This window comes from Erinaceus europaeus, chromosome 8 (genome assembly GCF_950295315.1).
Source record: "Erinaceus europaeus chromosome 8, mEriEur2.1, whole genome shotgun sequence".
NCBI classification, from domain to species: Eukaryota; Metazoa; Chordata; class Mammalia; order Eulipotyphla; family Erinaceidae; genus Erinaceus; species Erinaceus europaeus.
Genome location: NC_080169.1, coordinates 54706349 through 54733388, shown reverse-complemented (window position 1 = coordinate 54733388; position 27040 = coordinate 54706349). Strand labels below are relative to the sequence as shown.

Sequence of the window (27040 nt, the reverse complement as noted above, 5' to 3'; positions counted from 1 at the left end):
AGTGTTCTGGGGGGGGGGGAAAGGGGAGGAGAAGGAGGAAAGGGAAGAGAAGGAGAAGAGGAATATATAGGAGGGAGAGTAGGAAGAGGAAGAGGAGGAAGAGAAATGAGGAAATAAAGAATTAGGAAATGTGGAGTCAGAAGACAGTGCATCAGCTAGAACACACAATTTACCATGAACAAGGACCTGGTTTCAAGCCTCTGCATACTACATGGTAGCACCACACAAAAAGGAAGCTTCAAAAGCAGTGAAGTAGTGCTGTGGTGTCTGTCTCAAACAAGCAAAAATTCAAGAAATTCATTGTTTATTTTTTCTTCAATAAAGCTGTGAGACCTTGGAACTTTTATTTTTCTCTTCATAAATTTCTCTTACATTGCTTCCTTTTATCCTTCAGACAGCATTATCTCACCACTTCTATAAAACTCACAGTAATTAAGAACTAAATGTATTTAACTAGAACAGCTAGTTAAATAGTTAGATATTTATAGAATGTAAATTTTCTTCTATTTTTTTTTACTGTCTATGTGAATCTTTGCTTGAGTCAAGACATTAAGAATAACTTTTTGGGCCAGCGAGACAGGTGACTCGCTTAGTGCCCTTGCTTTGTCATAGGCACAACCCAGGTTTAAGCCTGGTTTCCACTGTACTGAGGATGCGTCATTGCTGTGCTGTCTTTCCCTACCTCTATTTTATTTTTATTTTTACTTAAATTGCATTTATCTATTTTAGTTATAAAATACTAAAGATACAGAGACAGAGGTACAGTTGGTCAGAGCACTGCTCAGCTCTGGCTTATGGTGGTGCTGGGGAGTGAATATCTTAGAGCCACAGGCATGAATTTATCTTTTAAAAAAAATTATTTTTTTCCTTTTGTTGCCCTGTTTATTGTTGTAGTTATTATTGTTGTATAGGACAGAGAGAAATGGAGAGAGGAGGGGAAGACAGAGAAGGGGAGAGAAAGATACACTTGCAGATCTGCTTCACCACTTTTGAAGCGACTCCCCTGCAGGTGGGGAGCTGGGGGCTTGAACTGGGATCCTTATGCTGGTCCTTGCACTTTGTGCCACCTGCACTTAACCCACTGTGCTACCGCCCGACTCCTGCATGAAAATATCTTGCGTAACCATTATGCTGTCTTTCCAGCCCTCTGCCTTTATTTATTTTTTTTATATGAAAAAGTAAGCCTGGAACAGTGAAGACTCAGTAATGACAAAACAAATAAAGAAAAACCTTTTAATATCTTCTTTGCAAATAATTTTCTTTACCTAGAATGTTTTTTTTCTATTCTTCCTTCAACAATAATGTATTTTTGTTCCTTTAATAATGTATACATTGATCATTTCTTTGTCTATTTTTGATACTGCAATTCCTTCCTGTCTCCTCTAAAGTTTTATCTGTATATTTTGTTTCCCATCTGGTTGCTAAATTCTCTTTATAATAGCTTCCATATTTCTTTTGTATTCTAAGACAATGACTATATACAAAGAAAAACTAGCCAAGGGCTTTTTAAGTAGACTGATCCATACTCTATTACTTGCCACAGGAATGTACAGATTAAACAAGAAAGCAGAAGCCAACCCCCCTCATTCAGGAAAATTCTGTCTTTAGTGCCCACAACAGCAACTCAATAGATTTTGTGCACTTAAAACAATTAAATAAGATTTCCAAGCAAACCTTTTTTTCAATTTCCAAAGGCAGTCTCACATCTCTCCTTAAAAAAAGTTGTGGTGTTTCCCTTTGGGGATCCAAATTAGTCAATTCAGCAAGTATTTCTGGCCAGTCACGAACATGTTGCAAGGGTTTATGATAAGGTTTCAGTTGAAGGCCTGAAAAACATCTTTCCTTTTATAAATGATAGGGTAAAAATAAATCAATTATAGCAACGCAAAGGAAATGATATTAAACTACCTGTAATTAAGTACTAACTACACATAATATAAAGGTATAAGTTTACATTAATGTTTAATCAATACTACTAATCCAATTTGAGGTTAATTGCTTTTGTTTTTAAGAATACAAGCACTATGAGATCTTTAATTCCATTACAGTCCATTTAATTAGGCTATAATCAGTAGAATTTGATGTTACAAAAATATACTATGGAGCAAATAGGTAACCAGTCACTGTAACCACAGCGAATTCTTTTAGGTGTTTGCAATGCTTTGAGAGACAAATATATAATAACATTAAATTCATTTTAAATAAAAAAGTGTGAGAGAAAATTAATATAAGAAAAAGAACATCAGTATTATTTTCAGGTGAGGGTGATACTGTGAAGTTAAAGGAAGTTGGACAAGTACTAAATTTAATGGTATTCAAATCAAGTCTCGTTGCCAGAGAAGAAAAGTTTAGTTTTTTATCACTTAAGAATACTTTCATCACTTAAGAATACTTTTTTATCACTTAAGAATATTTTAAGAATACTTTTGAAGCAGGGGGAGGAAAGGGCCCCAAATCATTGAGTACTTACTTTACATAAAGCAAAAGAACAGTGCATCATTTCAAAATATAAAAGGTAATAATAAAATGTTACATTTAACTTTACCAGTCTACTCTCAAAAAATACTAATGAGAATTACACAAGAGAATCACAACTTTCTTACTGAGATTTTCTGAGCATATCCAAATAGTGAAATACTGTTGTGTTTCTTGAGAGAGACGCATTCCTTCCATTATCTGCTGCACCGTTGTATTATTTCCATGCTTCAATTCAACTGAACGGTATGATCCATCCATTCTGTATATTCGAACTTTCTCATACTAAGACAAAGAAAGGTTTAATAAATTATTCAACCTGACTAGAAATTATGTATCTCAGTCCAACAAAGTCTTAACTTCATATGTTATACTATAGCTTTTTAACATGGGAAACATAAAAACTACTTCAAAGTGAGAATGTTGGCAATATATTTTTCCAATTCACTTTCATTATTTATATTTTCTTATTTATTTATTCCCTTTTGTTGCTCTTGTTGTTTTTATTATTGTTGTAGTTATTATTGTTGTCGTCAGTGTTGGATAGGACAGAGAGAAATGGAGACAGGAGGGGAAGACCCAGAGGGGGAGAGAAAGACACCTGCAGACCTGCTTCACCACCAGGATCCTGACACCAGTCCGTCATCTTTGTGCCACCTGCACTTAACCCGCTGTACTACCACCCGACTCCCCTATTTATATTTTCTAACATTTTACTTAGATGTTTTAGTTAAAAGTAAATTTGAGAAACTAAAGGCAGTTATTTAAAAAATATTCAACTTCAAATTCTCTGAAAGGATGGTTTAAAGTTACTTAATGTAAAATGTGAACAAAATATAGAAGACATAGACCTGATTACTAAATATAATGTTAAGTATCATATTAATTTGTCTCATAAGCCATAAAAATTCATGCAATGACATAAAACTTATATAATTTGCCAGCAGTAATTTGTCCTAAAAGGAAATTGTAATGGGAAACCTGGCAAGTAAAAGTAAAGGAACAATGAATGTACCATAAGCCACTTTTTACCTCTAGTGAGAAAATTCCAAAGAGAAATTAATTTGTAACATTCTTAGTGTTTCAAATAACACTAAGAGATAAATAATGCCCCTAAACAATTTCCAAACCAGTTTTATTTTGGATAAAACTAGGCAATTCCTCTTACCTTATAATCAGAATATGTTAAAGGAATAAAAATGTATATTGCCATGAAATATGAGTACTTATACTGCTTATTCATTTTCTGTCTTATGTCTGTTTTGGCAACACATGCATATAATGAATGTATATGAGTAATATTACTTTAAATTTTTTAAAAAGATTTATTATGAAAGAGGAAGAAGAGAGAAAAGGGGAAGACAAGAGCACGTCTCAGATATGGCATAAGGTTTAAAACTAGTTCTTAGGGCTTTTGGTCTGTAAATCAGTGTTCTAACAGGCTGTGCTATCTCCATGATGATGAGTAGTACTTCTTGAAGAGAGGGATCATATGTTTGTCCTTTATAGTTTTCAACATTTTATCGTGTTAAATTCATAGAAATATCTGGGAAGGGGCAAATGTATGGGTTATATTTGAATGAATCAAACTGAAGTGCTTGACTAGTCGATATAAATCTTTTTGCATTCTTTTGATTTTTTTCTCAATAGATGTTAGGTTATTCATCAATTTTTTCTGTATTATCTTTATTTAAGAGAGGGACAGAGAGAGAGAGAGAGAGAGGGGTTGGGCGGTAGCACAGCGGGTTAAGCGCACAAGGCACAAAGGCAAGGACTGGCCTAAGGATCCCAGTTCAAGCCCTTGACTCCCCCCACCTGCAGGGGGGTTGCTTCACAGTGAAGCAGGTCTGCAGGTGTCTATCTTTCTCTCCCTCCGTCTTCCCCTCCTCTCTCCATTTCTCTGTCCTATCCAAAAACAATGACAGCAACAACAACAATAACCACAGCAATGATAAAAACAACAAGGCAAAAAAAGGAAAAAAAAGATAGCCTCTAGGTGCAGTGGATTATGGTGCAGGCACTGAGCAATAACCCTGGAGGCAAACACAGAGAAGGAGGGAGGGAGGGAGAGACAGAGAGACAGAGAGAGAGAGAGACACCTGCAACACTGCTTCGCTACTCGAAAAGCTTTCTCCCAGGAGGTGGGGAACCGGGGACTTAAACTTGAGTCCTTGAGCATTGTAGTACGTGTGCTCAATCAGGTGCACCACCACCTGGTCCTATTTATCAATTTTCATTGGCAGAGCCAGGGTTTTGCACATGAGCAATTTCACTGTTCTTGGGTCACTTTTTCCATTCTGAGAGACAAAAGGGGGAGGGATGACTCATAGCCCCAGAGCTTCTTCTGGTGTCAAAGCTCCTGCCATGTGGTACCGTATGGCTCAAACCTAGACTGAACATGGCAAGGCATATATCCTATGCAGAGAGCTAGCTTTCTAGTCAACAACAAAGTAACCACCCATCCATTTATCTTTCCCAGATCAAACTACCTGTCAATTAAAATATAGGCACACTTCATTAAACTTTGCTTTATTATGCTTCACAGATGCTTTTTTCACAAATCTGTGGCAATCTGTGATCAACCATGTCTATTAGTACCCTTTTACCAGCAGCATGTTATCACTTTTTTGTGTAGTCTTCACATTTAATTAAAGTGCATAAAAAGGAGGCCTAATGCATGTAAAATTTGCATGTGTGATCTCACAGTTCCCAGGCTGACGTTTTATTAAAAGGGAGACACCACAGCACCAGAGCTTTCCCTAGTGCCTTGGCATTTCTATGTGCTGCTTGAACAAAAATCTAAGCACATATAAGGCAAAGTATATGAGTTACTTAGTGACTTTCTCTCCAGTCTATCCTCCTGCACTTTTTTTTTTTTTTTTTAACATAATGCTATTGGCATTTAATAGAAAATAGTAGTTTTACATATGCTGGGACCAAAAATAGTCTTAATTTTTGCTTGTTTTAATACCTGCTTTATTGTATGGTGTGGAGTAAAATCAACAATAAAGCTGCAGTATGCCTGTGTTACTCTTTAGCTTTAACCACTTATGAAGATAATTCTTACTGGTTTGTTAATGGCCTCCTTCAACAACTTTGCAGCTTCTTCCCAGTTATTTTGCTTGTTTTCTTCACAAATATTTAAGGGGGATCTTCCTTGTTGGTCTGTCATGTGCTAAAAATGTATGGAAAAAGAAAAGGATAAAGAAAAAAGGCATTACAAAGGGCGCAGTACTTTTAAGAGAAATGTCATTCAATCCAGTTTTCATAAAGAGATTTCTGGCAAATATTAGAGATCAACAACACTTACCTATCATCTTATATATTTTGCTACCAGGGTTATCACTGGGACTTGGTGTGGGCAATACATATGTACCACTCACAGTGGCCATTTGCACCCCCCCTCCACTTTCCCCCCCCCCTTCCTTTTTCTTTCTTTTTTATTATATAGGACAGAGACAAACTGAGAGGGGAGGAGGAGAATATATAGAGAGGAAGAGTGAGACAGATATCTGCAGACCTGCTTCACCACTCACGAAGCTTTCTCCCCTGCAGGTGGAGAGCATGGGCTTGAACTCAGGTCCTTGAGCATGATTAACACATGTACTTGACTGGGTTTGCCACTGTCTGGCCCTTTACATATGCTATATGTGAACGAACTGTCAAGGAGGTAAGACCAATAATAATAAACAAAGATAACAGCAAATATTTAAATTAAATTTAGATATAATAGAAATCTTTTTTATTAAAGCTGCTACATTTCCCTTTATAAAATATTCGTTAGTACAAAGTCTAGAAAATACATAGAAGTTTTTTCTTCTTAAAGATATTTGCAAGGATATACATTATAAAGTACAAATAAGTTAAATTTTGTATATATTCTGAAGATGGATGGTAGTGACAAAGTGTGCAAAAATGCAAATTTACAACTAAAATGATGGTAGAAACTGGCCAATTTTGTGATATATATATTATATATATATATATCAAGTTTTTTTAAATTTTATTTATTAATGAGAAAGGAGGAGAGACAAAGAACCAGATATCACTCTAGTACATGTGCTGCCAGGGATTGAACTCAGGACCTCATTTTTGAGAATGCAACGCTTTATGCACTGCTTCATTTCCCAGATCACCAATTCTGTGATATATTTAACCACAATAAAAGTTATGTATAAAAGCAAAGTCACTATACAAATGTTACTTACTTTATATAAAAAAAAAATTGTTTTTAATTTTTAGCTGGTCTCTCAAGCATATAATCAAACATTTTAGTATCATTTCTTGTTATCCACCACTTGACTAATTTAAAAAGAAACCCTGGAGAAATAACTTACTCTGTCAATTTCTGGATGGTTTAGGAGAATCTGTACTATTTCAGCATGTCCTCCTCCAGCAGCAAAATGAAGAGGAGAACTAAGTTGTCCATTTAAAAGGTTTGGATTACACTTTCCTTTCTCTAGCAATATGCGAGTGGCCTCAGCTTTTCCATACCTGTATATATATTTAAAAAAATTATATGTATATGACTTGGCATGTTTTTCAGTTCTAGACTTTAGCCAATATTTCAAAAAAAAAAAAAAAACAGTTCTAGGGCAGAGTACAAGGGTATAAATATTGATATAAGTGAATGTTTTTAGTGCCTAAGATAATTATTTTTACGAATTATTTAATTCAACTAATCCTATTTCTAATCAACTATAGAGAAAATATATATCAAATAAAGATATGGCATATTTGATAATCAACCCACACAAAGTAAAGTACAAAATTATGTATTATGGAAACAAAGATTTTAGTTAAAAATTTCTTCAAACTTAACCAAAGAAAATATTCAGATGGCCAACAGGCATATGAAAAAAAACACTCAAGGTCACTGATTATTACAGAAATGCATGTCAAGACAACAAGGTATCACTTCAAGCTGTGAGAACGTCTTACTTTATACATAACAAAGACAAGTGCCTATGAAGAGTCGCAGAAAATGACCCCCCCCTTTTTTATAATTGGTAGGAATGTAAACAGTTCTCGTGGAAAACAGTTTGAACATCCTCAAAGCATTACAAATGGACCCACCAGCAATTACTCTAAATACCTATCCAAAGAGCACAAAATCACACAGTAATCTCTGCACACCTACGTTCATTACAGTGCTATTTGCAATAGTCCAAATTAATAGATAACCCAAATGTCCAATGATAGTTACTTGATTGACAATATTCAAGCAATATTCAAGCTGTAAGAAATGATATAACCTGATCTTTTGCTACAATTTGGATGAAACTTGAAGGAATGTGAGGCAAAATAATTACAAGGAGGACAAATACTGGGTAATCTCACACACAGGTAGGTTTTAGAAATGGGAACATGGGAAAATACATGGTGAAACTTTAATTATGGCTTATAACAGACTAAAGGACTCTAGAGGAATGTGGGAAGGGAATGAAAGGGGAACCTACAGTCCTATGGCAGAGGAAGATGAAAAGTTGATGGAGGGTGTGATGTGCTGACACACTGCATTTGATGATAATAAAAGTGTATACGTGTGGCAGCAACAAATCTGGTTAGAATCACGTGCAGCTCAGGAGGTGGGCCAGAGGATAAAGCAATGGACTCTCAAGCATGAAGCCACACAAATTCTATCTGATGCCTAGGATAGAACTTGAACGTCTCCTCAATAGGATAAAAAAAAAAAGTTTTCAAAGATAAAGTTAACACATAAGCTAATGGTACTTTTATCTTAAGCCTAACTGTCAACTATAAATTAAGTCCCCAAACACTCAGACAAATGGGAGAATTACAAATATTTAAAATTAATGATCTCTGTTGATAAAAGGAACAAAATAAAGCTCTGGGATATATTACATAATGGTATAAAAATTAAATAACAGGCTTAGGAAAACAATCAACAAAATCAGTTTTTGTATATTTGTCAAACAAAAGTAGTATATAATTAATGCTTTATAAAACTATTAGAAAAGGAAGATATTATTACAGACCCCAACACTGGTCCCAAAGTGTTTTAATAGAAGAATAATTTTAATTGAATTTTAAATAGGAAGGACCAGATAAAGATGTTGAAATAAGGCTAAACTATCTTAGGGAAAAAGAGTAAAAACAAAGCAAGGACCTAGAAAAGTACAAAGCATGGGTCTATCATTTGTTGAAACTTAAGTATTATGTAACACTACAAAATAAAGCAACAATGGAGAAGTAATTCTTTTTTTTTTTTTTTTTTAAATAAGTGGGTGGAAAGGCATACAGCAAGGCCATTTGAAGGGTACATCTTTAAAATAAATCTGACTTGCCCAACTTCACTTTATCTTCCTTCTTATACCCCATAATTTTTCTATATCCTGAACCTGCCCCTTATATTGTATTCCTTCTTATTTATGTGACTTTTCCAAATATTCTCTTGTACATGCTATTTGGTCCCTTCTGGCTTTTAAAACTTCACATTTTTTATTCATAGTTTAAATTCTACTATTTCTCTGAAATAGTTTAAAATTCACCTCACTCATGTTCCCATTTTAACATTTTCCCCCTTCTTTTATGGTACTTGCCTGACTTAACCTACTTTTACCTTTATTTAACATTCTATTTATTATCAGTCCGAATATTTCTTGAGGGTAATTAGCAACAATGTCTCTTCAGTTTCCAAACTGACTTATGTACAAAAATGAGTGACTAAAATGTTCAGTCAGCACTGGATGCAGGCATAGTTCTAGATATTTGCCTTTCTCACGAGAAAGGCAAATATCTAGGACTATCTATCACAGAATACAAAATTCATCTAACTGAGAAAATTATTACTAAGATTGGGAAAGTGGATAAACCTTTCTAAGAGAATTTAAGAATAATTACTCAGTAGGGTCCAGGTGGTAGTATGCCCAGCTGAGCACACATGTTATCATGTGCAAGGAATTGATTGGGTTTAAGCCCCTGGTGAAGCAGTGTGGCAGGTGTTTCTTTCTGTCTCTTCTCTCTACTTTCCTCTCCCCTCTCAATTTCTCAATAACCCATCAAATAAAAGAATTTTTTAAAAAATGGCTGCCATGAGTGGTGAATTTGTTGTGTACACACCGAGACCCAGTGATATCCCTGGTAGAAACAAAAAAAAATATTCAGAATAATCTTAACTTATATGGCAGGAAATAGTATTTTAAAGGCATAAGAAAAATTAAGTTTGAATCAGCAAAGTAACTCACTCAAAGTCATCTCTACCAGGAATAACAAAACAGACTTCTCTGTGGGCCCCCATAGGACCTTGCCCTCAACTTGGATCAACAATGGTAGAGAATGTTCCATCCTCCAAAGGGAGGCTGGACAATATACTCTATGCTACACTTGATGGGTCCTGATATTGGCGCAGTTTTTTATTTTATAAATAAATTAATAATTGAAAAAAGTTGAATCTGGCTGTGCAAATGACAATGTACATGGTTCATACCCTAGATACAGGAACTATAGGAACGCACGAGAACTATACCCAATGAAATATAGCCAGTGAACTATTTCCTAGCCCTGACCCACTCTCACTTTTGAAGTCTAGCTATGAAAGGACGAAAACAGGGACATAACTAGAAGAGGCAGGAGATTCAAATTTATGTTTTATTCAAGAGACAGAAAGCCATGTCTGTTTGAAAGCAAGAACAAAGAAAGTGCAAGAAAGGATTGGACTTCATGGAAAACGGAAGAATTTTTACATGCATACACTATGAAACAGGTGAGAAATCAAGACAACAAAAAAAGTTGTAGAACTATCTGATGAGAGCAGAGAAAGAAGCCAGTGGGAGTTTAGAATTTAACAATAGGAAGGTTTAGAATAGCTTGTACAGGAAATCTAAAAGGATGATAGGATGAATGAAACAAAGAGAATAGACAGTTAAATTACAGTGAAGGCCCAAATGCATTCAAATGGCATAATCTGTAGAGAGCCAAATCATCAGAGTTCTAAAACAAGTTCTTAGCAATGATCTGAATACTAAAAGTACTATCAGTGAGAGAAGATACTGACTTGAAAGATGTGAAAGAATATGGGATGTAAGACAAGACATAGACTGGCTGAAAAGTTAGCAATGTGAGGTAAAAGCCAACTTAAAATATTTTGGAAAAATGATGATTCTAGAAAGTAGTTTTTCTACATTGGGTCATCAACATAAGAATTTTGAAATCTTGAAGCAATCCAAGGAGTGATTCAATAAGTGGCCCTAGATATAGGAGATAAAGGAACTCACAAGAAGCCCTAAAATCTTTTCATGTAGGGAGTCTGGTGGTAGTGCAGAGGGTTAAGCGCACATGGTGCGAAGCGCAAGGATGGGTATATGGATCCCAGTTCGAGCCCCCTGTTCCCCACCTGCGGGGGAGTTGCTTCACAGGCGGTGAAGCAGGTCTGTAGGTGTCTTTCTCTCCCCCTCTGTCTTTCCCTCCTCTGTCCTTTTCTCTCTGTCCTATCTAACAATGATGACATCAATAACAACAACAATTAAAAAAACAAGGGCAACAAAAGGGAAAATAAAAAAAATATTTTAAAAAATCTTTTCATGTTACCCTCTAAACCAAACATATTTATATAGTAATACTATTTGCTCTTTTCACTTTCATTTTCTCATATGTCAAGTTTTCTAGAAGCTACATAATACTACAGCAAAGGCAGAATCAGATGTGAGAATTCAGCTATTTCTATTAAGGTAGACAGCAGAGACTTACTATCGCTTAAGATAATGTTACTCATTAATTTTTTATATATTGGAAAATAGGCTATCTTTCATACAACTGTTCTTTATGTTCATATAAAATATATTTATTGTTTATAAACCCAAAGTTGTAGCCACTATACTACCACCTGGGTTATGAAAATATAGTTAAAGATTTATTTATTTTTCTTATAGAGAGAAAGGCAGAAAGAGAGAAAGAGGAGAGACAGAAAGAAAGAAGCGGGAAGGGAAGAAGAGAGGAGGGGTGGGGAGGAGAGAGAAAAACAACAAACCACTGCTTCACTTTATCCATGTTGTTCTCAAGTAGTCCTGGGGCTCAAATCCAGGGCCTTGTGCAAGATAAGGCACAAGATTTTATCTACTACATAAGCTACCTTCCAACTCATGATGTTCATTTGAAACAACAGGTCAACACGATTCCTATAAGGATACTGGTATGTAAACTTATTGAATCCTTTTAAGGGGCTAGGCATTAGCAGTCAGGTTTCTTTCTTTCTTTCTTTCTTTCTTTCTTTCTTTCTTTCTTTCTTTCTTTCTTTCTTTCTCCCCATATCTTTATTTATTTAGTGGATAGAGGCAGCCAGAAATCAACAAGGAGAGGGTGATAGAGAGGTAGACAGAGAGACACCTGCAGCCCTGCTTCACCAACTGAAGCTTTTCCCCTAGCAGTCAAGTTTCATTATCAATTACAAATTCAACAACTCTTTCAAACTGATGGGAAGTTATTTTGTGAGTAGAGTAGGAAAAAAATTACTCTGAGCAATCAGTGTTGATATAGCATTCATCACATATTAAAAAAAAAAGCAAAAAAAAATGGTGATGCTACTGTTCTAATAAACGTATTTGTAAATTTCTTTATATAATAACTTCCCAAAGAACTAAAAGGAAAAGTGTTCCTAACACAATTGACATCATGTCGTTAACACAAGGGATCTTGTATTATATGGTTACACTTACTGGTTATCAATTATTCTACTTGATTTGGTAATGTCTCTGAACACAAATGATACTTTTCCTAGGGGCAGACTTTATAATTCTGAACATCATCAAATATATATAGTAATCACAGGTCCAGAGAGAAAATGAAAAAATACAGTAGAGAAAAGGGGGTTGGAATAAGAATCACTGCAAACTGAAGCAATGACATTTATAACTAATAATTCATTCTTGTTTTAAAAAAAATCCATTTACCAGCATGCATAATGAATGGGAGCCCAGTGGTCACTATCTAACTGGTTGACTGAAAATCTTTCATTGAGAAGACTGCTTAGTAATTCTGTATCTCCTTCACAGGCACTTCGATGGAGAGGAAAATCATCTACCCACTGTCGTTCCCTAATCATAAAAGAAAAAAAAAAAAAAGGAAAGAAAGAAAAATCAGTACTGTGCAGACAGAAATGTTTCTAAACATTTAACATTAACATGTTCATCGCAGCTATGTTTCACTAAGCAGCTGCAAACTAAAACATTCATGTAATGAGTGCATTGCATACTAATTCCACGTATCATTTTACACAGTAAGTTTAAAGAAAGTTTTAGAAAGGCAATGTGGGATAAAACCAAAACAGTACTTGTCTTCTGTGACACTGCTCATGCTTCTTTGCCATTTTTCTTGTTTGGGAATCTGGATTTTTGAGTAGTCTGGAGCTCCTAGACCAAAGTATGGATTTATAACCACTTTATCTACCTAAAAAAGGGGAAAAAATATAACAAAGACCTCTTAAGATATTTATACATTTCACTTTAACATATATAAGTGAAACATACACAGCTAAGTGAGGGTGTCATTGTTATTTTTATAATTAGTGACATGCATTTACCTCGGGAAAAATTATACCTGCAATAAAATGTCACTTGAACTAGGAGTCAAAATTCATTCAACCCTTACCCTGTTCGTATATTGAAGATCTGATCCAAACAAAGGGTTGTAAATACAAGTATCTGCTTTCTCCAGGGCTAACATTTTACTTTTTATTTCTACAGCACTATAACCCATGTGCAAGGAGTTTTCTGTCTGACCCAATTCAATAGCATAAGCAGGATTTATGACATTAGTTTTTATCCGTTCAAGAGGAGAAGGTCGGAATAAGGCTGGAATAAAGTGAGACTGTGCATGACGTTCATCTAACCACCTGACAAAATAAAAAGTAGAAGTATTTGTCCAAAAGTGAAGATGAGAAAAGTAGACTACTATCCAATTCTGATACTGATACTTTGTAATTAACATCACAGACTTTCATGATTTCAACTGGTTAAGCACATTTCCACTGTAAGTTTTACTTGTGGAAAAATATACATATAGTTTTTCTTTCTTTTTCTTTTTTGTTTTTATAAGAGCACTATTAAGTTCCAGCTTATGGTGGTGCTGGGGATTGAATCTGGGACCTTTGGTGTCTCAGGCATGAAAGTCTATGCATAACCACTATGCATCTCCCCAGTCTGACACATATATTTTAAATGCATATATGGCAACAACAATAAAAAACCCATTTAAGAAACATAAATACTTTTAAACTCTGAAATACTCTAATGTAGGGGACATTGGCCTTGTTGTTACCATAAAACATAGGAATGATAGGCTAGTAGTTTTATAACAAAGGAATGTTAATTCTTAACCCATACTTTTTAGGCTTAATTTTTGAAGAATATAATTAACATGTGGTGAGAATAAAAGTAACAAGCTCTACTTAAAAAACTTAACATTTCTTAATACATATCTATAAGTCAATTATTTTCTTTCAAAAATGTCTATATCAAAACTAATTTCCACTATGAAAGTGTATTTGATTTATTAAAAATATTAATAGCATTGCTTACTTATCCAAGGCTATTAACATTCTTGCTGTAAGTGTAGCAAAATGAGTACTGGATTCACTACAAACTCGCATAATGTCTTGTAAGCAGTAAAAAATCGGACATCCAGGAGTATATGTATATTTAATATTATCTGAAAAAGAAGAATGAAAAATTATGCCACCAGAGCTGGTTAAATAGCTCAACTGGATCATGCACATGACTCAGGTTCGAAATCAGACCCCAGAACATTGGAAGAAATTTCAGTGCTGCGGTCTTTCTCACTCTTTCTGTCTCTCTGTTTCTGTCTAAAAATAAGTTAATAAAAATTTAAAGAGAGAATTATGCTATGATACACACAATTTATGACTTTATGCATTCTCCATTTGAAACTTTTCAATCTGGTGCCAACAAGAAAGCTCATCTTGTTTTGTCATGTCATGAACATGGCCGTGGTTTGAGACCAGCCTCCAATGCACTGAAGGAGGCTTTGGCATTGTGGTGTCTTTCTCTTTGTTTATACATGTCTCTGTTGCTCTATCTGAAACAGTTGGCTTAAAGGCCCCCCCCCCCGTCAATAAACCAACATGTTAAAAACAAAACAAAACATGGTTAAGTATAACAAATCATTCTAGATTTGGAATGAGAAAGTTGTATGTATGACCATATCCACTTAGGTGAATGTGGCACTTAAAATCTTGCAGGAAGTTTCTCTTTTTTCTTCTTCCTCAACAATGTTGTAATAGTCTAACTAATAAGAATTCTAGTACCAGGAGTCGGGCAGTGGCACAGTGGGCTATGCGCAGGTGGCTCAAAGCACAAAGACCTGCATAAGGATCCCGATTTGAACCCCCGGCTCCCCACCTGCAAGGGAGTTGCTTCACAAGTGGTGAAGCAGGTCTGCAGGTGTCTTTCTCCCCCCGTCTCTGTATTCCCCTCCTTTCTCCATTTCTCTCTGTCCTATCCAATAATGATGACAACAATAATAACTACAACAATAAAACAATAAGGGCAACAAAATAATAAATAAAAGAATTCCAATACCATTTAAACTACTAAAATTTTCTAACTAAGTTATTGCTGGAAAAAGCACATCTGAAATGCTAAAGTTGATTAATAAAATATGTATAAGTACTATAAAGCTGTAGGCTAATAAGGCATCCATAACAGATTAATACATCAGTATTAATTCTACCGTACACAAAGCCAGTACTCTATAGTTTCCAAAGTGCTTTTCACAACATTAAATTCTTCTAGCATTTGGACAAGTGGACAGTTAGCCTGTCCAATGAATAGAGCCAAGATCTAAATTTCAGCTGAGATAATTTGCCCACAGTGCAACGTGTAACTGAAACTCAATTTTCCCCCCTATTATTTCAGTATGGCAAAGGTTCAAATTAAATGTTCACATTAGTTCTTAGTTCATTATGTACATTATTGAGCACAGTATTTTAGAACTATTACTGATACTTTTTTTTGGTCCCAAACATGTATGATCCTGACCATAATCTGCTAATTTTCCAAAATACTTAAATATCTATTCTTGGTTGTGCTGCTTTGCTATGTGCATTGTCCAGGTTCAAACTTGGCCCCACACATTAAAGGAAGCTTCTGTGCTGTAGTTTCTTTCACCCTCTCTAAAAATAAATAAAATAGGGGCTGGGTAGTGGTGCACCTCGTTGAACGAACAAGGACCCAGGTTTGAGGCCCCCCCCAACCTGCAGGGGGAAAGCTTTTTGAGTGGTAAAGCAGTGCTGCATGTGTCTTTCTTTTTCTTTCCTTCTCTATCTCCTCCTACCTTCTTGATTTCTGGCTGTCTCTATCCAATAAACAAAGATAATTAATTTTTTTAAATTAAAAAATAAATAAAAAACAAGTCTATTTCTACTAGAGCATAAAATTATGATAAAATCCTTACTACAATTTCAATTACTTACAAACTTTCAAAATCAATTTTGATTTTCCTAATATCTTTTTAAAAATGTTTTTATATTTATTTTCCTTTGTTGCCCTTGTTGCTTTTTATTGTTGTTGTAGTTATTATTATTGTTGTTATAGATGTCATTGTTGTTGGATAGGACAGAGAGAAATGGAGAGAGGAGGGGAAGACAGAGAGGGGAAGAGAAAGAGAGATACCTGCAGACCTGCTTCACCACCTAAGAAGTGAATCCCCTGCTGGTGGGGAGCCAGGGGCTCAAAACGGGATCCTTCCCCCGGTTCTCGTGTTTTGTACCACGTGCACTTAGCCCACTGCTCTACCACCCAACGCCCGATTTTCCTATTACCTTATGCTAATTTTAAGATCAGAACCTAGAATAAAAATATTACTGCCCAGTCCTAAAGTCTGAATAGTACTTAAAACAACCTAAGGATTTTTGTTAAAAAAAAAAAAGTCTAAGGAATTTTGTTTACATAGCAATTTAACATTTATTTTACAACAGAATTCTAGCAGTAACCATGTGTGTGATGTGATGTCCTAAGTTCCTCAATAGACTTTTTAGTTAGCACCTAAAACACTTAATGATTTATAAGATAAAAAGTAGACTTTACCTTTGACAACTGATGGAACAATAAATAATGCTGCTTCTTTGCCCATCTTTTCCCCATCTAGGGGAAATTTCTTCATTAGAAGCACCCGTTTTCCTAATTATTAAGGAAAAAAAAATAGTGAAGAAAAAAAGAGCTTAAAAAATAGAAAAAAAATTAAAGTAGCATTAAGGGGAATTTTATAATATACACTACTAAAAACTGACAATTTTGGTAGTAATACAAATCACTATGTGCACAGTCAATCAGCTGATTCATGGTCCTTGTCAGGATACACCAAAAAGGAAGTTTCTACACATACCAAGGAAAACTGTCCTGCTAAGAACTGACAGAGCAAGTGAACAGCAAGGAATCCTAAAGGTCAGAAATCAGATAGCTCCTCAGCCAGCTGGGATTGTGATGTATGAACTTAACTACAGTCTGCTGGTTAAGGAGGGTTTCAAAATTCTAAGTTTTGTAGCTCTTCACTTAACACTCAATTTCCACCATTAATTTCAAATTTTATTAAAACCATACTGGCCTACAAACTATAGTTCTAAACTATTATAGTCATTACTTCTAGTCTTTTTTCTTATTTGACAGCAAGGGAGTTTATAAAGAATAATACATGTTTTATATTGTGAAACCTCTCATTTTCTAGATACCTTTGCTATGAGTTTTAGACAACCTCTCAAATCTCCCCACACCCCCAAAAAGAGCCTCATCATCATGCTCCCAGACCATAAGGTATACAATAGGGCCATTGCAATCAAAAGTGACTGGTACTAGAACAAAAATAGACACACTGACCAGTGGAATAGAACTGAGAGCCCAGAAATAAGCCCCTACATTTATGGATACTTAGTTTTTGACAAGGGGGCCCAAACTATTAAGTAGAGAAAGGAGATTCTCTTCAACAAATGGTGCCGGGAAAATTGGGTTTAAGTGTGCAGAGGAATGAAACTGAATCACTACATTTCACCAGATCCACTATATTTCATTAGAGACAAAAGCAAACTCTAAATGGACTTGGAATGTTAGATCAGAAACTATCAATTACTTAGAGGAAAAATATTGGCAGAACTCTTTTCCGTCTAAGTTTTATAGTCATTCAGTGATACAAATTCAACTGCAAGGAAGACAAAGAAGAAAAATAATCCAATGGGACTATATCAAATTGAAAAGCTTCTGCACAGCAAAAGAAACTACCACCCAAAGAGACTCCTTATAGAATGGGAAAAGATCTTTACATTCTATATATCAGACAAAAGGCTAATAACCAAATATATAAAGAGCTCACCAAAATCAGCAACAACCAAAAAATAAAATAAAAAATTACCCAATTCAAAAGTGGGGAGAGTATATGAACAGAATATTCACAAAAAAAAATCCAAAAGGCCAGCTGACATGAAAAAAAAAAAGGCTCCAAATCATTGATTCTCTGAGAAATACAAATTAAGACAACAATGAGATACCACTTCACTTCTGTGAGAATATCATATATCAGAAAGGATAGTAACAACAAATGTTGGAGAGTGTGAGGGTAAAGGAACCCTCTGCACTGCTGGTAGGAATGTAAATTGGTCCAAATCCTGTGGAGAACAGTCTGGAGAACTCTCAGAAGGCTAGAAATGGACCTACCCTATGACCAGGCAATTCCTCTCCTGGGGAATATATCCTAAGGAATCACATTCATCCCAAAAGATTTGTGTATATCTATGCTCAGCACAATTTGTAATAGCCAAAACCTGGAAACAACCTTGGTGTGCAACAACAGACGAGTGGCTAATAAAGTTGTGGAATTACTATTCAGCGATTCAGAATTCTTTACTTCATCTTGCATGGAGCTTGAAGAAATTATGTTAACTGAGATAAGTCAAAAAGAGAAGACTGAATAATGGGATGATCTCACTCATGGACAGAAGTTGAGAATTAAGAACAGAGAGGGGAAACACCAAGTAGAAGTGGGATTGAGTTTGGTGTACTGCACCAAAATAAGAGGGGGGCAGGAGGTCCTGGAGAGGAAGGGACCTTCAGGTCCTGGTGCATGATGGTGGAGGAAGACCTAGACTGGGGGTGAAAGAGTTTTGCAGAAAACTGAGAAAATTTATACATATATCAACAACTGTATTTACCATCCTCCCTACCCCCAATTTAAAAAAAAAAAAGCCCCATTCCCGACCCAGGTGGGAATGCTATACCAGATGTCATTTGTGCACATATAGGTAAGAATCCAAGCAGCTTTATTCACAAAATACTAAAATCAATCATTTATAGTTATGATAGTCCATTATCATTATAGTCCACAGTTTATTGAAGATTATTTTGAAATCAACAATAGACACTTGCACAAAATATGTGTTAGGTGTGGAATAATATTCTAATCAATTTCAGACTTACTTCTTTTGCCCAGCCTGAAGTTTTATCACATGTAAACTTAACTGTCTTGAAGCTTCCCTAAACCTAGTTCTGATTCACTGCTTAACTGCCTATGCTGAAATAACAGATATAAAATGAGATAAAAGCACTCACTACAAGTTGGGAAGGTAAGGATATGATTTTAATTCCTCCACTAGTAAATTCATTCTTCTTCTTCTTCTTCTTCTTCTTCTTTTTAAATATTTTAAAATTTATTTTCCCTTCTGTTGCCCTTGTTTTTTATTGTTGTTATAGTTATTGTTGTTGTTATTGATGTCATTGTTGTTAGGACAGAGAGAAATGGAGAGTGGAGGGGAAGACAATGAGGGGGAGAGAAAGATAGATACCTGCAGACCTGCTCCCCCGCCTGTGAAGTGACTTCCCTGCAGGTGAGGAGTCAGGGGCTGGAACTAGGATTCTTACATCCTTGCGCTTCACACCACATGCACTTAACCCGCTACACTACCACCTGATTGCCAGCAAACTCATTCTTTATAATAACAATAAAAATAAAAATAGTTACCTACCTCTGATACCCTGGTTTGCAGGAGAAATTGGCTTGGTGGTTTCAACTACATAATCCAATATACCTTGTGTTACTTCACAGTTGCTTTGAAGTTTTGTTTCTAACAAAACTTTCTTTCTTTTCTTTTTCTGTCCTTCAATGGGAACTTCATGCAATAAAATCTTAGATGAGAGAAAATAATATTAAGAGCAAGTTTAAAATAAAATTCACTTGACTAGAATAAGCCAATAGTCTTTCTTAACTCTAGTTCCTTAATAGAGGAATAGAATAACCTATGAGCTTTTCAAATATGATCAATACCTGGTTTCTTCTACCATGTGCCTATAAATCACTATATCTGGAGTTTGAGATTCTAGTTCTAAAAGTTAAAAATTCTCTAGATGGCGGGGGGGAGGGGGGGTAGATAGCATCACGGTTATGCAAAAGGGACTCTCATGCCTGAGATTCTGAAGTCCCAGGTTCAGTCCCCTACACCACAATAAGCCAGAGCTGTGCAGTGCTCTGGCATTTATTTGCCTCTGTGTCTTTCTCTCTCTGCATCTCTCTCAAAAATAAAGTAAAATAAAATACAAAAAAAAAAATTAAAAAAAAAATTCTCTAGATGGGCTGGAGATATAATAGCTCACTTGTATTGTACTGTGCTGCTTTGCCAAATGCATGACCCAGGTTTGAGCCTAGCCCACACCACTCTCAGAGGTTTTGGTGCTGGGCTCCCTTACTGTCTCTTTGCTTCTCTGCCTTCTCTGTCTATATCTAAAGGGGAAAGAAGGGAAAAGAAAGGAAAGAAAAGAAAAGAAAGAAATGGAAAGAAATCACAAGAAAGTAAAAGACAATAGTTTCCCAGATGATTCAATGAAGCAATCAGGATTGAGAACCAATGATTTCTATATGTAGAGGCACTATACATCAGCTGTTGCTATAAGCTTTTGTTTTTAGTTACAAGCACATTCAATAGTCTGTGTTATACAATTCAATATTATAAAGAAGTAACTTACCTAAAAGTAATTTACCTAAAACTTAATTAAAGGTGAAAAGAAATTTTAAAATAAATGGTTAAAAATGACTCTCCTCCACCTGTAGGGGAGTCGCTTCACAGGCGGTGAAGGAGGTCTGCAGGTGTCTATCTTTCTCTCCCCCTCTGTCTTCCCCTCCTCTCTCCATTCATTTCTGTCCTATTTAAAAAAAAAGTGACTCTCAGGGAAACACGTATAAATCAAAACTTTAAACACACTGACTTCTACAATGCTTTGACAAGAATTCAAAAGATAAAGAATTTACATGTAAATGAAAAAATGACAATGGAGAATGACATTCAGGGATAAGGAATCAAATGTTAAATTGTTCTTACTTCATAGGACTTAGCTTTGTATTCCTGAGAATTGAGACTGGCAGCATTCTTTGGACGAATAACAGCAACATATGCATCTTCTATGCTTTCAGGGTTTCCCATGTTTCTGAAAGAAGCGAAGTTTCTTAAAAGGTTACAGGAAACACAATCACTTTGAGAAGTAATTACAAATTGATTTTTCTTTTTTTTTTGAATATATCTTTATTTATTATTGAATAAGAGACAGAGATAAATTGAGAAGGGAGGGGGAGGGAGAAAGTGAGAGACAGAGAGACACCTGTAGCCTTGCTTCACCACTCATGAAGCTTCCCCCTGCAGGTGGGAGCCAGGGGCTTGAACCCAGTTCCTTGCGCACTGTTACGTGTACACTTAACCAGGTGTGCCACTACCTGGCCCCACAAACTGATTTTTCTATCTTTAAGCATGCATAATACCTAGATGTCTGGCAACCCAGAGGCAACAGGTTGTATCTGTCCATCAAACTATTAACAACCTAGCTAATAGGAAATTTTATAATTTCCTAGTAGTCTTTTTCTTTTTTTTACTATTTATATTTATTTATTTATTTATTTATATTTGTAGTGCTGGCACTACAAATACAATGTTCTGGGCAGTCACTTTTTTTTTTTTTTTTGACTCCAGGGTTATTGCTGGGGCTCAGTGCCTGCACCATGAATCCACTGCTTCTGTTGGCCATTTTCCCCCCTTTTATTGCCCTTGTTGTTGTAGCCTTGTTGTGGTCATTATTGTTATTATTGATGTCATTAGCTGTTGGACTCAACAGAGAGAAATGTAGAGAGGAGGGGAAGACAGAGAGGGGGAGAGAAAGACAGACACCTGCAGACCTGCTTCACCGCCTGTGAAGCGACTCCCCTGCAGGTGGGGAGCCGGGGGCTCCAACTGGGATCCTTACACCAGTCATTGAGCTTTGTGCCACATGCGCTTAACCTGCTGTGCTACTGCCCGACCCCCCTGGGCAATCACTTTTTGCCCCCCCCCCCAATTTTATTAGATAGGAAAGGGAGAAATTGAGAGAGCAGGGGAAATTAGAAAGAGGAAGAGAAAAGACACTTGCTTCACTGTTCATGAAATGTTCTCCCTGCAGGTGGGGAACAGGGACTTGAACCCTGGATCCTTGTGCTTGGTAATATGTGCACTTATCTGGATGCACTACTGCCTGGCACCCTTGTAGTCTTTTTTTTCCTTACAGGTAAACTTAAATTTATTTTTTGAGATAGCAGAAGAGAGATCAGAGGACTGCTGAGGTCTGGCAGGTGGTACCTGTTGGGGATCAAACAAGACACTAGGCATACAAGTCCTATGTTTTAATACTGAGCTACCTCTCTAGTCTTACAGGTAAGCTTAAAAAACTAGTCTTAACTATATGATTCTTACTTTTGAACATTAGAGAAGTAAAAGAAATGCAGTGGATGGTGGTGCATCTGGTCAAGCACACTTTACCAACCCCTGGCCCCCAACTGGGGGAAAGCTTCACAAGTGGTGAAGTGGTGCTGCAGGTGTTTCACTGTCTTCCATTTCCCTCAATTTCTCTCTGTCCTGTCAAATAAAAAAGTCCCAGGTTCAAGTCCCTGCTCCTCCTCTGCAGGGTGAGAAAGCTCATGAGTGGTTAATAGTGTAGCAGGTGTTTCTTACTCTACCTCTCTCTCTTCTTTCCCTCTCAATTTTTCTAGGTCTCAATCCAGAATAAGTGAATAAATATTAAAAATTATAATTAAAACCATTATAAAATTTTTCTTTAAATAATTAAATAACTTAAAACATTTATATTATTAAAATGTTAACTGATTTAGAGGAAATACAGATACTACATGAAAGAAGTTACAGTAAAGCATTAGGATGGAGACATTTCATTTTGTAAAAAAATGTGAAAATATAACATTCATTTGAACTACATAAATGTATATAATTTTTTTTAAGTGTGGAAATCAGTGTGGTGAGAAGGGTGCTAAACTTGGAATCATAAGGTGCCAAGTTTGACTTCCAGTATCCCCTATGCCTGAGACTTTGCTTCTTTCTCTTTGTGTTAAAATAAAAATAAAATATTTAAAACAACATTTTTCAGTTCATTTTTTCTCCCATAAGACTTAAAGCTAGCGCATGCAGTAAGTTTTCTATCTTATGGGGAAAGGTGTTTTCTTATCAGAAATTTCTATTCAATTCTCTTCACCTCAGATTAGTAGTGATTTCAAGATAACAAAACATCACAAGTTATGAATCTCCCCTTGAAGAAAGCAAGTACCCAAAAGAAATACATTATATAACACACAGGCACAATTACAAATACCTTTTTTTTCTCTTCTTAACAAGCACCTAAGGGAAATCAAGTAATTCATAGTTTTCAAAACACAATTTAAAGTAAAGTAGTTCCTGTGCTGTACAATTCATGTCAAGAAAACATCCACAGTGGTTTGGGAGGAGGACACAATGGCTATAGAGTAAGAGGTTCCAAGTTTGACCCCAGGTATCGCATGTACCAAAGTGATGCTCTAGTGCCCCTTTTCATAAACTTTTTAAAAAAGAAAGAAAAAGAAAAAAAAATCCACTAATAAATTACCTAGTAAAATATTTAATGTTTTTAATAAATTAATTAGATGCAATAAGAAAAAGACATAACTTAGTTAACAATTTGTTCAGCTTTATATGTTAACTCTTCTTTCAGCCACCAGGTTCCAGATGCTGGCTAGCATGATGCCAACCAGCCTTCCCTGGGTAGACAACCCCACCAATGGGTCCTGGAGCTCTGCTTCCCCAGAACCCCACCCCACTAGGGAAAGAGAGAGGCAGGCTGGGAGTATGAATCCACCTGCCAACGCCCATGTTCAGCAGGGAAGCAATTACAGAAGCCAGACCTTCCACCTTCTGCAACCCACAACGACCCTGGGTCCATGCTCCCAGAGGGATAGAGAATGAGAAAGCTATCAGGGGAGGGATGGGATATGGAGACTGGGTGGTGGGATATGGAGATTGGGTGGTGTTTCCTTTTTATAAATAAGTAAATAAATAAATAAAAAAAGACATAACTATGAGGGTTTCAGTATTTTGTTCCTATAGCATCAAGTTTTAATATATCCCCCAAATATGCTAAAATTCAATTCTAAAGGATGCTAATACATGACTATTTGAAGCATAAATACTTTTAAGAGTTGAAGAAAGGAAAAAAGATTAAGTCAGGAAAATAGCTACTAATATATATAAGGCAACACTGATAAAGCAGTAAAACTTGCAAAGGGATTAGAAGAGAGTAATGAGCTAAAAATAACTGAAAGGGTATACCGGAGCTTGTAATATGTTTAGGATAAATGTCAGATAAAAGTTCAAGCAAGTGAGGATAGGTAATACGTAGTTATCTTGTCATATGGCTCATTTTTCTTGTGTGGGAAACTGCATCAGCATAAAAGCTAAAATGTAATGAGGTCTTACAAATGCGTAGAGATCATTCTCAGTTGAAGTGGTACCTGAACAATTGGAAAATATGAACATTTTGGGTTGTCACTGTAATTAGGAAAGATGAGATTCATAACTGCTATTTAATTCTGATAGGGTAGGCTTGTTAACATCTGTTTACTATGTTTAACAGTCCTGTTAAACAAAATGCCATAGTATTTTTAGCCAGAAATATCTGCTATATAATATCGAGTATAACTGAACAAACTTAAAAATACTTTGGTGGTGGAAAAAAAGAGAAAATTCAGTATGTGAATAAGGGTATGATAAATTTCATTAGCAGAAATTGAAGTTGACAAGGTAATTACCAGTTTGTAAAGGGTATGGTAACAAAGATTACTAAAAAACATAAGAGAGTGCACCTTCACTGAGAAAGAGAAAACAAGGCGGGAGTATATAGCATAATGGTTATATAACTGGTAATGGTTATGCCAACAGCCTGTCATGCCTGAGGCTCCAATGTCCCAGGTTCAATTTCCCGCACCACCATAAACCAGAGCCGATCAGTGCTTTGGTAAAAAAAAAAAAAAAAAAAAAAGAAAAAAAGAAAACAAACAAAATAGGGTATTTTCCTAAGGTTCTGGGAGATGTTACTGAGACAAAAAAATTGTTTCCCTTAAACAATGTTACTCAGCTTTTTAAAATCCATGCCAACTTTAAATAATCATAGCAGTTAACATCCACATAGTTGGGAACTGCTGATAAAATGCATTTTATTTTGATTCCCACCAGCCATGAAAGTTGTTCTAAAATTTTTGTTACTTTCCTTAGTATAGCATTAATATACTTTTGAATAATGTGAAAAGTAGTTAACATCCATATGCTTACTATGCATTATATACACTGTGCTAAATGCTTTACATCTTTAGCTTATCTTATTCCCCTCCAAAGTCTGATGAAATAGTTATTACTAAGTTTTTCTTTATTTAACAGAAGGGGAAAGATGAAGTAGAGTGGTTACATTACTCACTTCTCCATTTTCTGGAAGAATTCACAGTTTTAAAGTACTATGACATTAAAGAGATGATAACTAAACATCAGTAAGAATTCCCCTCCAGGGATTTGTTGATCAGAAAAACCTCAATCTTTAACTACCCAAAGTGGCTTATATAATAGAGTAAGTAATAATAAAGCAGAACAGAAACAACCACCAGTGTTACTTCTCACCTTAGCTTGCTTTCTTTTTGTTCCTCCAACCAATCTAATAAGCATCGCTTATTAACATAAACGATAATTTTCACTTTGTTAAGTAACGTTTTCTTCTGTGATTTATTTAATAATCCCCAAATACCTTTTGGAGGAAAGTATACTAATTTTGGCTAACGGAGAAAAGATTGATACAAGAATTAGAAACTACAGAAGGACAAGCACACTTAATGAAGTTATTTGGGAGAGCATGATTCTATCAGTAGTAATACCTAAATAAGATAACTATGAGCTGCTACTGCAGATCTACAACCCAATTCTAGGAAGAAACTAACTACTAATGCCATTAACATTAAGTTAAAGGAAAAAGACAAATTAGTTTTTTTGGCTATATATTGTTATGAAAACATTTTTGAGCTTTTAGTACTCACCCCACTCCCCCGCCCCAGAACATCAAATCAGTTATGGATTAGAGAAGCAAAAAAGAAACTTCCCCCCCCCTTTTAACAGAATACTGCTAAATTCCGCCTTCTGGTGGTACTGAGGTTTGAACCTGGAACCTTTGGTGCTGCAGGCACGTAGCTCTTTCTGCATAACCACTATGCTATCTCCCCAGTCTACAAAGAGAAATATTCGTAAACAAACACGCGAGGGCCTTCAAGAGTTGGAAAGCAAAGCAATGCGATCCTGACTCTGTCGGGTCAGCACAGACTTCGGTGAAGCTAAATATCACCGCGGAGAAAACAGCAAATGTTAGTCAAAAGCCCTAAGACACCGAGAAAGGAGCAGAGAGCAGAGGTGCGCTGCAATGTCAGCTCTGAATCGCTTTCCCAGAAAGACAAAAATAAACACAGCCTGGAGGTTCATCTTCAGCCAACACCCATCAACGTCCACAACGGGAAAAGAATTGGAAACGCTCTTTACTCAAGAGCTGCAATCACAAGTTGGCTTTGACTTCTTTGCGACTATATAAATAAACTTCTTGCCTGGAAAACAACAACTACCTCTGGAGTTAGTTCAGCCTCCCACCTGTTTTCTCGGTTACCTGGAAGTCGCGCCTCCTTGTTCCCACGAAGGAAACCCCGCGGTCGCAGCCGTGCTGGCGGCCCGACACCTCCCGGGCCGCTACATCCAACTCACTAGGTAGGACAGTCGCGGGGGGGGGGGGGGGGGGGGCAGGGGACAGTCACCGCTCTCTCATTCTTCCTTCCCCGGCCCGGCCCGACTTCCTGTGACAGGAAAACCCTCCGTCGCTCCCCCAAACAACTCGGCGTCGGCGTGTTAGGCTGCGCTCCCCACTCTCGACGCTCGGGATTCTGGACCGGAGAACTTCTTGCCCACCCGTTCTTTACTGTCCTTCTCTCTTCTCCCACTTTTATACTACACACACTTTTATTATCTTTGGGATAATAAAATGCCCCAATATCTAGGGGCTTCCAAGTCTTCAAAGGCCTGGACTTTGTATCCGGCCATCCTCCGCTAGAGGAAACCTCTTCCGGGTTCACCCCCTACCAGCCTCGCGGTAGGCGGCTGAAGCACTTCCGGGTCGGCGGCGGACCCGCTGCCGGTCCTACTACCTCTCACTGTGCAGTGGGTTGTCTGAGGCCGGTGGAGGGCGGCTCGGGA

General features: G+C 36.4%; 2 protein-coding genes and 1 long non-coding RNA gene across 4 annotated transcripts in view; 1 reads left to right on the top strand and 2 right to left on the bottom strand.

Annotated features, from left to right (window-relative positions):
- Positions 1 to 22580, bottom strand: part of KRIT1 (KRIT1 ankyrin repeat containing) — a 36787-nt gene extending 14207 nt beyond the window's left edge. The window contains exons 1-11 of one of the 2 annotated variants that reach the window (XM_060196248.1): positions 20804 to 22580; positions 19457 to 19616; positions 16536 to 16628; positions 14010 to 14139; positions 13081 to 13324; positions 12764 to 12879; positions 12384 to 12527; positions 6813 to 6969; positions 5543 to 5650; positions 2604 to 2760; positions 1675 to 1826 (exon numbers count right to left, since the gene is read on the bottom strand). In XM_060196248.1, coding sequence (XP_060052231.1) covers positions 1675 to 1826; positions 2604 to 2760; positions 5543 to 5650; positions 6813 to 6969; positions 12384 to 12527; positions 12764 to 12879; positions 13081 to 13324; positions 14010 to 14139; positions 16536 to 16628; positions 19457 to 19616; positions 20804 to 20905 — 1563 coding nt within the window. In that variant the 5' untranslated portion in view covers positions 20906 to 22580. The remainder of the gene's footprint in view (positions 1 to 1674; positions 1827 to 2603; positions 2761 to 5542; positions 5651 to 6812; positions 6970 to 12383; positions 12528 to 12763; positions 12880 to 13080; positions 13325 to 14009; positions 14140 to 16535; positions 16629 to 19456; positions 19617 to 20803) is intronic. The other variant, XM_007522483.3, reaches the window with a different exon arrangement.
- A 1813-nt stretch (positions 22581 to 24393) lies between these two features.
- On the bottom strand, positions 24394 to 27008 carry LOC132539905 (uncharacterized). The gene is made up of 2 exons (XR_009551191.1): positions 26460 to 27008; positions 24394 to 25587 (listed from the first exon to the last, which is right to left on the bottom strand). It is a non-coding gene; the product is annotated as an uncharacterized LOC132539905 (long non-coding RNA).
- The window catches only part of LOC132539904 (ankyrin repeat and IBR domain-containing protein 1-like), a 53876-nt gene continuing 53306 nt past the window's right edge, over positions 26471 to 27040 (top strand). The window contains exon 1 of the mRNA XM_060196247.1: positions 26471 to 26557. The gene's annotated coding sequence lies outside the window, so the exon portion shown is untranslated. The remainder of the gene's footprint in view (positions 26558 to 27040) is intronic.